Below are 18,787 nucleotides of genomic sequence, written 5' to 3'. Positions count from 1 at the left end.
CTTCAAAACGCACGCGACACACTTTGCCCGCTCGCTGACCTTCAGGTTCTGTCCATCGAAGGGCAGCGAGCCGCTGACCAGCGTGTAAAGGATCACCCCGAGGCTCCACACGTCCACCTCGGGCCCGTCGTACTTCTTGCCCTGGAAGAGCTCGGGGGCAGCGTAGGGTGGCGAGCCGCAGAATGTGTCCAGCTTGTTCCCAAGAGTGAACTCATTACTGAAGCCGAAGTCTGCTATCTTGATGTTCATGTCGGCATCCAGCAGCAGGTTCTCCGCCTAGAGACGACCGAAGCGCAGGGGGAAAAAGATGAGAGAGAAGCATAAATGATCAAAAACAACGACAGGATGAGGAGGGAAGCAAAAAGGCAGAGGTGGAGAACAGGCAAGATCATTTATAACACATTTAGACTTTGACTGATGAGATACTTTGCTCAACACGGAGAGCGAACTCCATCTATTGTATGGTCTGCGCTAAATGACGTTTAAATCTTGTTGTAAATCAGCTAAATACAGTTTCATACATGACGTTTAAATCTTGTTGTAAATCAGCTAAATACTGTTTCATAAATTTGGCCTCCGAGTTATCAGGTATCGTAGAAAATGGATTTTCCAGTCTGACACTGCTTCAAAAAAAGAGAGTGAGAGAGAGAGAGAGAGAGAGAGAGAGAGAGAGAGAGAGAGCGAGGGGGAGAGAGGGAGAGAGCGAGAGAGGGAGAGAGAGAGCGAGAGAGAGATAGAGAGTGAGAGAGAGAGAGAGCGAGGGGGAGAGAGCGAGAGAGGGAGAGAGAGAGCGAGAGAGAGAGAGAGAGAGAGAGAGAGAGAGAAGGGGTTTTCAGGGTAATGGCTCAAGGCCAACACGTCGTACACAATGGACAAAGTGAGTCGCACAGTTTATTCCTGTGTGTGTTTGTACCCTAAGTCTAAAGTGAGCTAGTGAGCAAGGAGGCTGGGGTTGCCTAGCAACAGGTGCACTCTCCTTTTCACTTGCACTGAATACTCTACCGTGTGTGTGTGTGTGTGTGTGTGTGTGTGTGTGTGTGTGTGTGTGTGTGTGTGTGTGTGTGTGTGTGTGTGTGAGAGAGAGAGAGTGTGTGTGATGGGGGGCGAGGGGTGTTAAACACTGACATCATTTCTTCCAGGCATGTGATCTTAGAAGTTAGCAGAATTGGTTTGAAATTGTTTTTTTGCAGACAGATTTAAATCATTTATAAACCCAATAAAATGTCCCCAGTAACAAAATGCAAACCTTGACACTTCGGCTTTCAATTTAAAAAGCGTCCTCTATAGTCGATACGTCTGTATAAACCAGGTGTGGAAGCGTGCTTCAGGTACACTGGAGTTTTCAGCCTGGACAGTGGACAGATTATTCCCCAACTTTTTTTTTATTTATTTTTTTTACATTTGAGTTCAGCGTGTGCCAGATTTCACCTCACAGTTCAGAGTGATCAGGATAATGTGCAGCACGGTGCGCATTAAATTAATGAGAACTGTCTGTCCTCAAAAAAAAAAAAGAAAATCTCTGCTTTCCCTCGGCTACATGTGAACCATTACTACCTGTTGAAGGGGAGGAAATCACCAAGTGTTTCAAATGTTCTCCTTGAAGCTTAAACTCACTGTAAACTGGATAAAGACCTCTGAGAGGAGAGGGCGCTTGTATGGTTACTGTAATCATGATAATGTCTTATCGACAGGTCTGCCTTCTGCCACGTTAAGAGGATTTCAAACTCTGTAATACTATGAACCAAAACGACCTCTAAGCTGCAGACCTGAGTGTGAGTATGCTGTGTAATGTTCTGAATCAAAGACGGGAGGGACAACGTGCTCAGATGGAGAAAGAGTGAGCCGACTAAAGTGGGGACATTTCTTTGTGATTAACCTCTGGAGTGTGAGAAGGATTACATCTGGAAAATGTAAATCATACGTCGGTAAAAATAGAAGGAGGGAGTGTGTTAACACGTGCGTTCTCACCTTGAGGTCTCTGTGAACTATACACTTCTGATGGCAATACTGCACCGCTGACACAATCTGAGAGAGAGAGAGAGAGCGAGAGAGAGATTAGGCGGGGGGGGGGGACGATTAAAAGGATTATTGTTAAAACATTAAAATACGAAATCCCTGGGGGGTTTTTTCTTTCATAAACTTTATTCAAGGTAATTATTGAAACATTGGGTAGATGAGTCTTTGTTCCGCTGATCCGCAGTTTTATTTCATCTTGGTCAAGCGTGCCTCAAACACAACAGGAACATACCTGTCTGAATTTGGCACGAGCTTCTTTCTCCTTCATCCTGCCGTGGGCCACCAAGTAATCAAAGACTTCTCCTGGAGGAGCAGAGGAAGAGGAGAGATTCAGTGTTGGGATCTGACACGTGTGTCCTTAACACCAAGAGTACTTGAAGTGAATGTGACTCTGAACTACGGACTCCCATTCTTTACAAGGAAAGGTATTTACGCTGCAGAATGGAAAGAGGTTCGATAAAAACAAAAACTCATCTAGCTGAGTATAACCACATCAAGATAAATTACTTAAAAATCACTGAAGGCCTGTAAAGCCGGGTGGTTACGTCTTCTAAAAACAAACATTTGATTCTAACGTCCAGAGAGCCAGGCCTCGAGGGGAGTGACGGTAAGATGCACTTACCTCCACTGGCGTACTCCATTACCAGGTACAAAGTCTTCTCTGTCTCTATCACCTCAAAGAGCTTGACTGCAGGGAGGAGAAGAAGAAGACAAAGAAAAGGAAGATGGGGAAATAAAAGGGGAGGAGGAGTGAAATGAGGTGAGAGCAAAAATATCAAGAGAGAAAAAACAATTATTATGATCGGGTTTGAACCCGTGACCGTTAGGCCCCCGTGTCCATCAAGTGTTAACCAGGCAGGAACACGCCGGCTGCTTGCATGAAGCGTTTGCCGCATTAGCCGCACAAAAAAAAGTGGAGCAATTCTTTTTGGAAAAGACGCCGGAACACTTTGATGGACACGGGGCCGTCAGATCTGAAGACTCTCATTGGTCAGTGCGACTCACCTATGTTGGGGTGGTTCAACATCTTCATGATTCTCACTTCTCGGAAGAGCTGCAGAAAACATATGACGGTTATTATCAGTGCGCGTCTCACTTTATAGCATATGTGTGGAATCAATGTTGTAAAGGGTTAAAGGACACCCTGCCTGCACTGTAAAAACACTAAAGATATAAAAGAGGACGGAGAGTTCTCATGTATCGGCAGGATTCAAACTAATCCAAGGTCTGGATCAAAACAAAAGGTTTAATTGTTAATGGATGAGTCTGTTTACATATGAATTATCCATCCATCCATTTTACCCAGCAGTCTCTGCTTAGACATTAATTATTTAATACAAAAAGTGAATCACTGTAGGTCTGATCAGAGTGAGTTACAGGGAGTACAGGACCAATACTTGTCCTTACACACACACACACACACACACAGATTTGCTTTTTCTAGTGTGGTGACATTCAACTTGAGGGTGTGTGTGAGTGACGTTGGCTCTGTCGAGTCTCTGCTATGCGTTAACATTTTCTCGTCATGTGAGCCATGTATCTTCTTTACACACAAGTGTGTATTTCATGCTGTGTGTCTGCTGGTGTGTGTGTGTGAGTGTGTGTGTGTTCTGAGGGAGCAAGCGTACACGTTTGGAGCGTATGCGTGTGAGTGGACAGACCCCACCCTGCCGCCATCAAAAGAAGTAATTGCTGCTTGTTTCCTGTAATTAAAACTCTCTCTGAAAACTAGACCACTTGAGAAAGACGGCAAAAAAAAGGAAACGGAGAGAGAACGAGAGAGAGAGGGAGAGAGAGAGAGAGAGAGAGAGAGAAATGGACAGTCTGCGAAAGAGAAAAGACACATGGGGCAGTGAAAAGAACACTGTGTGTGTGTGTGTGTGTGTGTGTGTGTGTGTGTGAGAACTTTTGAAAGAGAGAGGTAAAGAGAGAGAGAGAGAAAGAGGTAAAGAGAGAGAGAGAAAGAGAGAGAGAGAGAGAGACCCACCTTTTGCAAACTGGAGGAGTTGAGCTGCGTCTTATCGATGATCTTTACAGCCACCTAGAATCAAAACAAGAATGTATTTATTACACTTCTGTCGCTTCTCACACCTGCTGCAGTGGCTCTGACGCATCGCTCTCACACAGACCTGAGCGGCCTCAGCCTGTGAAAACAGCACTTACATGCACACGCTCATTTCATAGACGTCACACACACACACACACACACACACAAAGAACAGTAGGATCTCACAGCATTAAGTGATAAAGACACAATCGCAGCAGGGGACAGTTGCATAACCGGGCAGTGCAAAGACGAGGACGCACACAAACTTGGGTTTACACCCTCGTCGCTATAAAAACGGTTTTACTTTTAAATCTGTCAGCGGCTCCTCTCAGAATCTGGTTTAAGGAATGGAGACGCTCTCGACAGCGGAGATGGGTTTCTTTAGATTCTGATTTTAAGACAGTAAAGGTGTGATGTAAAGGTTCAAGCACTGGTATCACTTCCTACTTCTTGTATCTCCTCAAAAGAGAGAATTAGTCGGTGTTCAGAAAATCTGTGAAATATAAGACGGAGAGAAAAGGTTTTTTTTTTTTTTTTTTTTTGGCCGGTGCAAATCAGATCGCATTTCAGAAATGAGATGAAGCTTGAGGAGAAATCTGACTCCAACATTGTTGACATCTCTTGTTGATGGATTGTTTGTTAGCACGAGGTGACTGAAAATAACCGAGCAGCTATCATACCGACTTGTATCCAATCACGTTAGACTGGCTGTATTTCCATCAGTTCAGACATCTGAGATAGATAACTGCTCGTCGCCATCTTTGTACGTTTACAAAAATAAAGTCAAAACACTTTTACAAATAATCAGAGACAAAAGCCAAAGAGAGAGAGAGAGAGAGAGATAAGAAGAGAAACGGGCAGATGGGAGGGATTCAAAGAGAAATAATTATCTCTCAACAGGAACATTAAAAAGGAAGGTCGACTTTTCTCCACCATTCATGTCTTTCTCTGTCAAGGAACTCGGTACTTCCACTCCTCTTTCTGGTTGTGCTTGTCTGACTGACTCTTTCAAAGCCCTCTGACTCTCCCTTGTTTTCTTTGTGTGTGTGTGTGTGTGTGTGTGTGTGTGTGTGTGTAAGTCACATGGAGTGTTATCAGGGTGTCAGGCAGAGAGCTGTCACACATTGACAGAACCTTCCCCCCCCCCTCACACACACACACACACACACACACACACACACACACACACACACACACACACACACACACACACACACACACACACACACACACACACACACACACACACACACACACACACACACACACACACACACACACACACACACACACACACACACACACACACACGACTGGTCCTCAGACAGAGCCCAGCATGCGCTCGCTGCAGACGCAGCTTTTCCCCTTAAAGGGACAGAACAACCACGTGACGTCACATCTGGAATTCACAGTAAGCCGGAGACTTTCGGGCTCTCCTATTCAAGGCGACAATGCTGATCTAATCTCCTGCAGCAGATGCAGCGTCTCCAAAGCCATGGAAGCCCAGGATCAGACCAGACCTACTGTGTGTCGCAGCATGATTCTCATCAGGCAGGATTAACATTAAGACATCAGCTAAACATTCACAGTATTGTTGTTTCTACCATCTGGACTAATTAGAGAACACCCTGGTCGTCCTTTCTTTTCATTGTTTTGACACTAACTGCTGAGGTATCCTAAATACTGACGTTTCTTCTTATTGTTTTTTAAACTCTTGATGTTTTGATGCTGTTGTTACGTAGTTTTAGAGATTAACAAACAAACAAGATTTTCTTCTCCTGAACAGATTTTTCTCAGCAGTTTCTTTCAGACTAAAAAGTCAAAAGTTTGAGGTTCTGACAGTCGGGGAGACTCTGTAAGTGCCACCAAAAGACAGATTCAAAGCTTCGAGACAAATATAGCATGCGTGCATGAATGCCTACCTCTTTCCCAGTCAGGATGTGCCGTGCCAGTTTGACCTTGGCAAAGTTGCCTTTGCCGATGGTTTTTAGCAACCGATAGTTACCGATGTGCGGCTGGTCGTCTGTTGTGGTCGTAGCGACGGAGTTCCGACATCGCGGCATGCTGGAGCGCGATGATTTAGACTCCTGAGGAGACAGAGAGGCCAATATGTCAGCAGAGAAAAAAAGACATGATGAGGCAGGGAGCAACAGATACGGACGGCGAACCTGAGAGCAAGAAACAGTGAGGGGGGGAAAAAAGTCAAACTCACAAAGAGTCCAGAGGTTTTATTCTGCATGATTCATGTCAGACAACAGTGAGGTTTAAAGTTCATTAAAACTATATTATGATCACGATTCTGTTCCTGATGATGAATTAGACAGTAAGCATTTGTGTGTGATTTTGTTTTTTTTTTAGCCGAGTGAGACTCCTTGTTTGGCGTTACCATCTTTGCAGAGCACGGAGCGCTTGTTTGTAATCTGACCCTGAAAGAGTCCGACTCCGACTCTGCTGATCACAAAACTCTAAAAACTCACCAGAAAACTTCTGAACAGTCGTGTCTGGCTTTTAACATCCACGCTTTGTGACAGACTGTCGTCCAACATTTGAGCGCTCGGTCCGTTTATGTATTATTAGACAAAGAAAAACCGCGAGGCTATCTGTGCCCCCCGCGCCCGACCCCGTTTATTTTGCTCACTAAATTAGATTTTTGGGCATCGTTGGATGGCGGGTGTGCTAATTTTGGACTGTGAGTTGTTGGGAGATTTTATTTGAAAAGCAAAAAAAAAAAAAAAAGACGATGGCCATCAGGTTGAACTTTACTCAAACGTCTGATGCATCACCAGCGTACATCGTGAACTGTGACACAAAAAGGTGCTGAGACACTAAGCTCAGTTGGACTGCTAATCGCTGCTTCCTTTGCTGTACCTGTTCGACTTTAGTTGGAACAAAAAAAGCCGCAGCATGTTAAGTGAAAAGTTTCTTTGTATCGTGGTTTCTAGTAAAATTGTTTTAATTTAATCTGACAGCACACGGTCGGACTTTTTGACTTGCACACAAACCCACCAAAAGAAAACAAAAGCTGTGCTGGCAGGTTTACACGCTGTGGAAGAGTGAGTGGGTTTCAACCCCAGGAAAGGGTCACAGTATGTGTGTGTGTGTGTGAGAGTGTGAGTGTGTGTGAGTGTGTGTGATCTGAGCGGACAGGTGACAGGGATCAGGGTCAGAGGAGAGGACGACTGGCTCCAGGGTGACGAGCCGCAAACGCACACGCACACACACACAAACAGCCTTGCAGAAACGAGAATACACACACACGCTGGTGTGGGCCACAAAGACATGCGTGCGCGCGTGTGCAGCGGCATAAATCACACAACACCTCTCGGAGATTTGACACCAACGAGGGAGAGCGGTCCAGTGAAAGTCGCACCGTCGGTGTGGAGTGAACGCGTTCTGTACAAATCAGCTCGTTCTCTTGTTCTTCACCTCCAACACTGACGAGTCATTTTAGGCACCCGATTGTGTCTCTGTGGCTCGAGCGAGTCGAGGCTCGCTCTGTGTCACAAATAACCACACACACCACATGTTAACAAAGTGCACCTCCCTTCATAACCATATTCAGGTCATGGGAAACAGGCATAGTCATTCTTTGTGTTAGTGGGCTTCTTGCTCCAGATGGTATGATCTCATGTCTACACACACAGACAGACACACACACACACACATCCTCATGCTGACAGCGCAGACCTGCATCAAGTGGAATAGAAGGAATTAAGCCATAGCACAAGAGAGAGAAGTTACATCCTGAGCAACGAGGCACGAGAAGGGCCGACCTGTTAGCGGTTTTTAAATTTTGGATCATGTTTGATAAGGAGAGGGAGACAATTCATTATATGTTGACACCACGCTGTCTTAAAGAAATCAATGAGAGACAATCTGACAGAACTAAACGATTTCGAGACATCCTCACATTTTTATTCTATTCAACTTCTCCTCGCTCCTTTCCAGCTTTCTATTAAAGCACTGCTGTCAAACATCAGAGGTCAAACAATGGCTTTAATTTAAGTGGTGCATACAACTCTGACAACACACGCAAGTACCAACTTTACATCAAGAAAGAACAATGATCAGATCTACAAGGCTCTCAATACACAAACTGGAGTAGGCAAAAAAAAAAATCAAGTTTGAGGATTTTTATAGGGCAATTTTACAAAATCGAGTTTCCTTCTGGGGTTCTGTGTTTCGACAATGAACCAGCAAAACAGGTAAAAAAAGAAAAAAGAAAGCTGAACATGGTTATGTGACCCGAATGTGACAAACGCACGTCTCGTTTCCACAAAAATCTTTTTAAAGTTTCACCAAAGCTGAACCGCTCATCCCCCAACAGCGTCTCTGACTGAACAGGTGAATGAATGATCGTTTTACCCATCTGTACTTTTACCATTACTAACACAAGATCATCACACATGACTAGAACAACACGACCATGATAAACCTGTAGGAGAGATCACGCCTCATCTGTGACCACATCACCTGAAAGATCTTTAAAGAAATCTGTCGATCCAAATAAGCTGACGTCCACTGAGATATAAACACTGTTTTTACCCGTGCTGGCAGATCTTCAGATCAGTCTTCAGATTTAATAATAAGAGAGTTCAGGTTAACTGCTTATGATTATTGACTATTATGATTGGAATAGGTCAAACTTTAAGCCTGTAGTGTAAAAAGTGGCGGATGTGATGAGGTTGAAGTCGAGGTGATTTGAGCTTTATTCATGGAGAAGCATTTTGATTTGTGCTGATGTTTGCGTCACGTCTGCCAAAAGAGTGGTCACCGGTTTTTGTTTTTTTTCTCTTTTTCGGTCGTTGTGAAGAACGATCCGATGCGTAGCAGCACAAACTCAAGCTGAGGTAGCAGCCAGTGAGACGAGACAAACCAACTTCTTCTCCCCGTCCTCCACTCTTTGCTTCTCTCCTATCCTCTTTCATGTCTGACTATTTCTGTCTTCCAAGAAACTGCCCCCCCGCCCCCCCCCCCCCCCAAACACACACGAACATATCCACCTCTCTGCTCAGTTATAATTATAGACGTGTACGAGGACAATAAGTGACATCACTGTGTTGTTCTCACATTGGCTCTGCTGCTCTGTCGGACTCGTGTAAAGCTGCTTTCCGACAAACGGATTCCAAAGTCCACCGAGGGAAATCTAACCGGACGTTCACAAAAGCTGACAAACTGCAGTCGAGTGCTGAATCTCAGGGTGTGTTTGATGACACACCGACGGCAGAGGAAGGGGAGCTCTCGTGGAAGGATTGGAGGGAGTAAAATGAAAACACATGGCACAATATGTAAGCCTTTATATGACCGGCGACTCCAGGTGACAACGTGATGGACGTCTTACACGAGTATTAAAAAGAGACGGACGCAAAAAAAGTAAAACGGTTACCGTAACAGTCTGGCTCTTCCAAAATGTCTCCTCGTGTGTGTTATCATGTATTCTGACATTTATGAAATGGCACGCGCTTCCTGCTGTCCTAATATAGCGTCTACGTAAAGCGCAGCCACATCCATACTGGATTCACACAGTGAAATGTGATCTGTTTGACTCTGCTGCGACACATAAAGCAGCTGCTACCGTCTTCAATAGAAACCAAAACAAATGGACGCATCCTGGTGGAAACACTCAAACCGTTTGAATGTTAAATATATGACATGTGTAAAAGATTTAAAGCATATAGGGATATTTTTCACACCTTTTAAAACTAATGACAAATTTTTTTTTTTTTTTTAAATCAATCAATGTTTAGGGATTACATTTAATTATTCAACGTCACATGAAATCTGATTTCATTCTGAGGCCTTGAATATAAATCTTTAAAAACACAAAGTTTCTGATTTCCAGGTCAAAGTTGAAGCGAAGGCCCCTCGGAGCTGAGCTGACCTTTACTTCATGAGTCAGATATATGACCACACTATGTTTGAGACAGTACTGTTCAGAAAGTCCTCCTTAAGATGAGGCGACTTTTTCAAGTAGCAAAAGAGGAAAAGTCATTTAAAAAATAAAAGTCATGAACACCGACTGTTTATAAATCCTGATTGTGGGACTTAGAGGAGACTTTCAGAAACACATTACTATTTCAATCTCGGGCTGAACGAGCGACCTTGATTTCTAAAATGCAATTTGCCTCAAGTGTGTTTTTTTAGGATTTATGCGTCCCTATAGAAAATGTTTGTACCGCTGTGAAACTGAACGTCACTCTCGGCAGATTCAACATCAGTCAGTGAGGATCAATGCAGGACAAGTTGTTTTCCTTGAGACGTTGACCAGTCCCTGTCCTGCACTTGTTTCCCCCCTCCGTCCTCTTGACGTGACGTTAGTTCAACAAGCAGGGCCGAAGCCTGACGACTAAAAGAACCAGTTTCTGCAGCCCGACTTCACCATGATCCCGTTTAAAATGTGGAGACTTGCAGGATCAGCAGAGGACACGAAACACAGGAACTCTACTCAAACATGCACATTTGAACTGTGCAACTTTACAAATCCATTTAAATATGAACAAAGCTTTCACTGGACACTGACTGACCTGTAAATGTGTGCAGCCTCTATCCTGCCCTGGTCTGCATGGACTCAGACTGGGTGCTCGGGATGTGCAGACAGATTTTATAGAACAGATCTGGCTGCAAAGCAGCTTCAAAAGATCAGATCAACACAAACAAGCCAGGATGAGAAACTCTACACACCGCTTGCAAAATGCACCCATGATCTTTGCTCTCATCTGGTCTAACACTAGGAAGCTGTGAGTCGGACATCAGTCACGCAGGCTCCAAGTCGTCCAAAAATCAATGTACCATCTTGACACGACCGACGTCCGTTTACACGGGACAATTTGCAAGCAAAACCAGCGAGTTTCACTACACAAGGTCAAATTTCTCTCAACGTCTGAACAGGATCAGATGATAACAAAAAGCACCTCTCCGTGCTGCTTATAAAGACCTGCGCCTAAACAGCGGATTTGATAACGAAGGCTTCAGGCAGCTGCTTCCTGAGTGTGAGCCACGCCACGTAATCCCCACTCGTTTCTTCATTACAGAAACCGAAACACCTCGGGTGTTCGCAGAGGTAAAAAGAGGAAGAAATACAAGTGGACACACAGGGGCCAGATCTCCAGCAAGGAATGCACGGCGCAAACGCTGTGGGAAGGAGAGACGAAGACAAGGCGCACGCCTCAAAAGGGTGAAGTGCACAACCGAGCCGATTGCGTCCTTTTCTCATTTGCATCTATGTAAAACAACAGATGCAAAGGTGCAGAATAACACCCTACCTATGCACACAGTCCTCGTTGTAAACATCTCCTCCACAAAGACCAGCACTTATTGCCACAGGAAGTTTAAGTGGTGCTATTTAAGGCATTAAGACCCGTGTATAAAATCGGTGCAATTTCTCTGCTGCCTCAAGGACGGCACATTGCACTCAGCAGGCGCTAACTGTGGCGCAGTGTGTTTAATCGATGTCTCATGCAAACTTTCCAAGGATCTGGAAAACAACTCAGCCTCTGTACGCTTTGAAAAGATCCGTCCATGTCTGTACATATTTTGACAACGCGATATTTCTCAATCACACTCTTAAATCATTCTGTCAGCGACGCGGAGGATCGTTTCCTCCTCTTGCTTTTTCTTTTTAAACGGGCCGAGGTCACCTGTGTGCTTCAGCGCTAACTGGAAAAAGAAGGCGTGTGACGACGACGACGTATTTCACAGCAAGCATCCTCAGACTGCATGACAGCATCAGGAGCGGAAACGGACTGAAATGAACAAACGTACGGACCGCTCTCATCACGTCTTTGTACGTTCATATGGATTCCACGACGACGCCTTATTGGTGTCCCAGTCTGTGAGTTCACTTTGTGTTCAGGCACAGCTGGAGCTCCACAAACACACAGCGCTAAGCTTCCCCACTGACTCCATCGATACTGTCCCGCCGCTGTAACACACACACACACACACACACACACACACACACACACACACACACACACACACACACACACACACACACACACACACACACACACACACACACACACACACACACACACACACACACACACACACACACACACACACACACACACACACACACACGACATTCAGAGGGAAGGCGAAACATCCCAGGAGTGTAAATATGGCCGTTTGAAACGGCAGCACTTCTGTTTCTTTCTTGCTCTTGTGAGCGAGGAAATTTATGACGAGCCTGTCGGAACTAAACTCGCCCAGGTGACGTGTGTTGAACTGTTGAAACCTCAGTTGACTGACACACACACACCTTGAACCAATGACTGGACCTCTTTTCAGGACCGTGAGGGCGTGGACAAGTTTGTGAAAGTGACAGCTTCCCTACCATGTTCATTTGGTAGAACCGGTTTGGGAAGGAGGACTTGTCGTTGTCGTTGTTGTTATTGTTGTTGTTGTACAGAGACTTCAAACCCTTACACTTCACATTAAGATCTTATTCATGTCTTGTTCTGCAGCGTACGGGGTCCTGGGACCGCGATGCCAAGCAAAGCATAATCATTTATGAATTATTGATTTCAGGAGGTTCTTAGGAGGAAACCTTTAGCTTATGGCCTAAATCCAATATGCTATTTATACACACACACACACAACCACGCGTGTATTCAAAACTAGATGCTTTACATCTGAGCTTCAATTTAAAGTGTGTGTTAACATCTAAGGAATACATTTCTCCTCTTTCCTTCCAACCAAACACAAAGACAGCGACATGTTCAGCTTACACGCCGAGGACAGAGAGGGTCATTATCAGATAGATAAAGCTTCTGCGTTACACTCAAATTTGTGGGTGGGAAGAAGATAGAAACACACACACACCTCCCAACTCTGGGCAGTAATGGATGTGTTACCATGGAGATTTGTCGCTTGCTGAATCTGCTCTGTGTATCGATGTTTTTACTCTTTCATCCTTCTTTTATCGTCTTTCGCTCCCGCCCTCTCTCTTCACTTCTTTTTAACTACCCGGCTATTCACTTATGTTTCTATTAATGTTCCTCTTCAACACAAACACGGGCTCCAAGAAATGAACTTCACTCACAGCACCTGCTGTGCTTAAACGGGAGGCATGACGCACGGATCATCCTCACTAAACAGCAGAAACGTCCAACTTTTAACACGAGTAACTTCTTTTTTTTTTTGTTCTCTTTGTAATCACAGCATTGTGGTTGCTATGTAGTTACTTCTACACACAAATAATGGCTAAAGCCACGACTACTAACTGGGACCAGCCAGTTTGCTAATTACAAGGAACTCCCAACAGGGGATAACTTTGGGAGTACTCATGTGAAACAGCCACTCAGGGAAATTAAAAAGGACCAAGTTAAAAAGCTGCCAAATGCCTGACAGAAAAGTGACTGCACCTGTTCGACTGTTCCTCTCATTCACTGAAACTGGACCAGGGTGTATACACTTTTACATTATTCATAATTGGCACAGGCGGAAATGAAAAAAAATATATATGCAGCTGCAGTAAGTCACAGCTTTAAAAAAATTTATTAAAAAAAAGCCGCTGAAAACAGTTAAAATGTTTTTAAACGTATGCTACTGAGGATGATGATTTAAAAATGTCTGGACTATTATCAGGCTAATTTGTAGCTTTTTAGACGACCAGAAACACATCACACATGTTGGTTAATGTGGTGACGGAGAACAACGTGTTTCGTCATGCCAGTGATTCAATATGAATGACTAATTAAATCCTCTACTGGCAGGCGTCATTGTAGGAGGATTTTAAGACTTGTGATGTTGATAAACAGAACCGGTTTTGGCTCAAAAGACGGGCAGCGTTCATTGAAATCCAGATTCTTCATGATGCAAGAGATGCAGCGCTGTCAAAAAGAGGAATGGTCAAGTTGTAGTATTAATAGATGCTTCCAGTTGAAAAGGCCGCAACACATGAAGTATGTATGCTCTCTATACACACACATGAAATGCCCCTTACTTTAGCAAGGTGGTGTGACGTTAGGTCTCAGTTTGCTGGGAATTAACTGTATGTGTGTGTTCTACCCGAGCTCCCAAGGCATGTGTTCGGTGTGTGCGTGTGTACAATCAATTTCAGAGCCCCGCTTTGCTCTGTTGACGCCACTGTTTAAACAAAAAGAGCAGCACTTCCTGGCATTCCCTTGTTCTGCTCCTGCTTGATGTGAGTGAGTGAGCGTGAGCTGAACACGTGGGCCACCGTAGAGGAACGTGAAGGTTCAACACGGTGGCTCATTAGAAAAGGTGCTTAATATACATGAAACATGATTATGTTTCTTTAACAGCTATCAAACGGCAAATATTTGAATCGCAATTAATCTGTGAATTAGTTAATAATGATTAATTATGTTTTTTGAAATTCCTTTTTTTTTTTTTTGGATTCGCTTTTATTTTTGAATTTCTGCACTGACTGAGGCTGAGGATTAATGTTCTTCATATTTGGATACAAACCTGCTTTTCTTTTGAAATATTGAAATATGAAAGAAAAAATATTGAAAGAAAATATTCTGTCAGAATCACAAAAAAAAAAAGAATTTGTAACAGAGAAATATAACAACAGGAACAGTAAGAAAGGTGAAATGCTCATATAGGATGTCACTTCTGATCTCGTCAACTGACCTGTTGACGAGTTTCTTTTTATTGAAATGAGCCGTGTGTGTATACTGTATCTTCAGTAATCACAGATTACTGAAGAACAACACAATTATTGTTACGTTTCTATTTGTTGATAAATACAAAGTGAGACTGAATGGTCGGATCGCCTGCATTCCCCGTCATAAGACTCGATCTCTATTGATCACGGTCTGGAAGGTAAACAGGTGTTCATCAGTGTGGGTACGCTTCAGTGCATAGACATCAGAGGAGCCGGAGAGACGAGCTGCAGCGTCACCAAACGTGCTTCAAACTCTGCATATTTTTACACTTGATTATAATTTTATCGCCATTTACCCGCCAGGCGGACGATCGCTCCCAGAAAAGTACATCATGAACATAAAATCTAGCTGCCTTTGGTGCCAGACGGCTGATCACTATAGACCCTGGCTTTGCTTATTTTTGGTTCACACAATAAATCTTTTAACATTTACCAGTCACTGAAATAAAAAAATAAAAATTGTCAATAATCTGCGAGCCACTCTCATACTTTACTAGCATTTGGCAGATAGCAGGTGCTAATGTACCAGCCTGCCGCTGTGCGACATGAACCCAAACTAACCCAATTTGAACACACTGCCTGGATTGTGTGACTCAGCAGAGATCAGAAAGTTCCCACTAATGACGGCAGTTAATCCTGCAGAATAAGAGAGGTGAACAGGACTCGGGTTAGAGCCTCAGAATCAAGTTGGGCAACAGACTAAAAATGTTTTTAACTCGCTATTTTCAACGAAAAGGTTAAAGGTTAACATTTCAGGGAGCGGTCTACGTAAAATATTCTACAAGTTTTTATAAGAGCGTAAATGAAAAAGGCTTTTAACAGCATTCTTATGAGTTGTTTCATTACGCTAAATAAGGAAACTAAGAGATATGCACCTCTATTCGTACGAAAGGTAAAGTTGAAAAAAAAAAAAAAAAAGCTAACCGGTTCTTCAAACTAAATAAAAGCGTTCCTAGATACCAAAACATAAACATTTGATCACTCTCAGAAATGCAAGTATTGACGGAGGACTGAGATGACTCAGCAGAAGGACTGAATAACATTCAAGCTATGGGAGAGATTCACACTCCTTCCACTGAAAGACGTCAAGCCCTTCAAATCGAAGGTCTACAGTTAGCTGCCACACCCACCGCTCTGCTCGACTGGAAGGGCCTGTTTAACCCCATCTCAGACAATCAAACACACACACAGACACACACACACACACACACACAGAGCTGAACTTCATTGCATTGTTTGTGAAACACCTTGGCAGCGCCTGCTTGTCCTCCTGTCATTTTTCCACAGGAACGTCAGGTAAAAATGACTAACACAAACTCATTCAATCCAAACTGAATTTGCATGTGACTAACAACTCGTTGCATGTGTCTATGGGACAAGAAGAGACTCCCAGTATGTGTGAGCGCCGGCAAGAACAAATGAGAATGTTAAAGAGTGAAGGATCCAGTGTGTGTGTGTGTGTGTGTGTGTGTGTGTGTGTGTGTGTGTGTGTGTGTGTGTGTGTGTGTGTGTGTGTGTGTGTGTGTGTGTGTGTGTGTGTGTGTGTGTGTGTGTGTGTGTGTGTGTGTGCGTGCGTGTGTGTGTGTGTGTGTGTGCAGCAGGTTCTCTGTTGCTAGGGCCCTGGCTAGCTTTGTCTTTCTCTTCATCTGCCTAGCGACTGGTTCTGTAAGGACAGAGGGATAATTTATGGTTTCCTGGGTGTATGTGTGCGAGTGCGCATGTGTGCTATAGATTTCTTATTAGATGACTCATTCAAGGAGAGCATGAATGAAGTGGAGCAAAAGGCTGAACACGAAATAAAAAATATATATAAATAAATAATTTTAAAAAAAAGGTCTTCATCAGCACACTTCTGTTAATAAAGTAATGCGGTGCTTTTAACTCATCTGTATTGGATTTCCGGCTTTATAGCTTGCTGGGAGATTCTTTCACACTCCCAGGGTGTCAGAAGAAACGCACCAAACTGTGCTCAGCCGTCTTTACTTCAGCTTTTGTTGCCATTTCAAACCTGGAGCTGTCGCTGTCTCGGTCCTGGAGCGGGATAAAAAAGGTCAAACTGGACTAGACAGACACCTCAAACAGAGGAAATCAGACCACTGGAATTTATTGATCCATGGATTCAAGGTCTATTTTGAATTATTATGATTTGGAATTCTACCGAGTTAGAGAGCGAAGTAAAATGAAATAAAATCCTTTAAAAAGGAAGCTGTGAATCCATTTAAAATCTCAAGAGAGAAGAATCTCGATTTTTACATGAATGACTTTTTTCCCCACCTCTTTTACTGATGGTTGTTGCTTTGATTGGATTCAGATTCACACAAATGTATTAATCCCAGAAGGGCAAACCAGTTCAACAGCCTACTGAGTCATTGAAAGAAGTCCAGACAATCAAAGCAGCATTTGCACAAATACATCCACCTGCCAGTAACAACAATTCAACAGACCAACAGGTTGCCAAATGAGAAGCCAGACCTAAAAAAGAAAAAAAAAATATTTGTCCGAAGTGTATTCAACAAGTACGTACTAGACCTCACAGGTTACGTAAGCGCACAGTCACTGAGCACGAATCCATTAAAAGTTGTTGAGCATCCGGTGTATTTGTATGGATTAGCTGTCGATTGATTTTTCTAATTCCTGTCTGGCTTTAAGAGCTCCAATAAAATATTTCAGCGCTCTCATCCCACCACACTTTAGATCCAATCCCAATTTCCGCTTCTTGATTTCGAAGGGTAAGTGGGGCAATTCACAGTGACAGTAAGTGTGCACTTGTTGGGAGAATTAAATGCCGCCTCACCAATCATGAAAAGGTTACTTCAATTAAAATGCCTAAACCATCATTTCTGGTGTGTGTTTGGTAGTGAAGGGACTTTATACCTGCCCTTAATTAAAGACAAATGTTGGAAAGTCAAACAAGGCTCCTCAAATGTGCCATCTTAAAATGTATGCAGTGATATGTATATACATCCTAGCACAGGTTGCAGGGATTGTTATTGCAAGATATTAATGACACTTATATTGATACGGATGCTGCTTATCAAAAGGGGAATTCTATCAATACTCTATCTATACTTCTAGGATTTGATGCAACAAATAAAGACATGTTGTGAACAAATGCTGAAAGACAACATTGAATATTTTTAAGTTTCTCTGGTCACAAAAGCGCTGTGACATTCTGCTGATTAAACCCAAGTCCCAACTTGTTAGTCCAATACTTTTGATTGGAAATCAATAATGGACTACTTTCTCATTCAGCAGACGGCTGGTGTTCTGTTGGGCCGTGCTGCTTGGTCAGAAGAAGAAAAAAAAAAGCCTCCATGACACAAATGGACGGCATATGACATCTCCGATGAGATAATGCTCCCAATATGGAGCAACTTTATCTTACACTCAGGGTCTGATATCAAGCACCAAATACAGCTACATGTAATCTAAACGAGTACATACATGACCGGTACTATACCCAACAGTCATGTATAAAAACTCTGAGCTGAGTTTGATTCAGCTGCAGAAGCAGGATTATAGCTTTGCACAGATTCGCATAGAGCCGCTTGTTAGCACTTCTCGAACCACACCGGATCTTATAGAGAGCCCTGATTGTTCGATCAGATGTAACGTTGAAGTTAACGCTGCTCAGAGCAACAAGTTGTCTGGTACTTTCTCTACTGACCAATCTCATATACTGTATGTACCAAAAAAAATACTGGTTCAAGATACTCATCTCATTGTAAAAATAAAATGTGGTCCCTGTGGCTTTAGAAAGCCCAGTATATTACATACTGTACATCCAGAAACAACATGAATATGGGGGGCAGTCACATGACCGCCTGTGGATATTTTGGACCACTGAGATTGAAAGTTATCAGTGCCACTGTTTATGTTTAATTTCCTTGTGCCTTAGTTTATTTCCTTTTGGCCCGACAGATTATCATTATGACCCTAATGCAAACATTAAAACAAGTCCTGACTGGAATTTAGTTTTACAGACGTTAAATGTTCAATAACTTGGACAAACGAATGGTTCAAACACATCACACCTCCATATGGGGAGGATCCAGTTTGCTCTGCTGCCCAAACAATAACATGGA

General features: G+C 43.3%; 1 protein-coding gene across 1 annotated transcript in view; it reads right to left on the bottom strand.

The window, feature by feature from the left end:
• mark2b (MAP/microtubule affinity-regulating kinase 2b) overlaps positions 1–18,787 on the bottom strand; it is a 44,033-nt gene that overhangs the window by 19,904 nt on the left and 5,342 nt on the right. Inside the window, 7 exon segments of the mRNA XM_079371331.1 lie at positions 40–276; positions 1,969–2,025; positions 2,249–2,319; positions 2,639–2,704; positions 3,022–3,070; positions 4,004–4,057; positions 5,986–6,150. Of these exon segments, the coding sequence (XP_079227457.1) occupies positions 40–276; positions 1,969–2,025; positions 2,249–2,319; positions 2,639–2,704; positions 3,022–3,070; positions 4,004–4,057; positions 5,986–6,150 (699 nt within the window).

This window comes from Symphodus melops (assembly GCF_947650265.1).
Source record: "Symphodus melops genome assembly, chromosome: 20".
Classification (NCBI taxonomy): Eukaryota; Metazoa; Chordata; class Actinopteri; order Labriformes; family Labridae; genus Symphodus; species Symphodus melops.
This window is presented reverse-complemented; position numbering and strand designations above follow the sequence as displayed.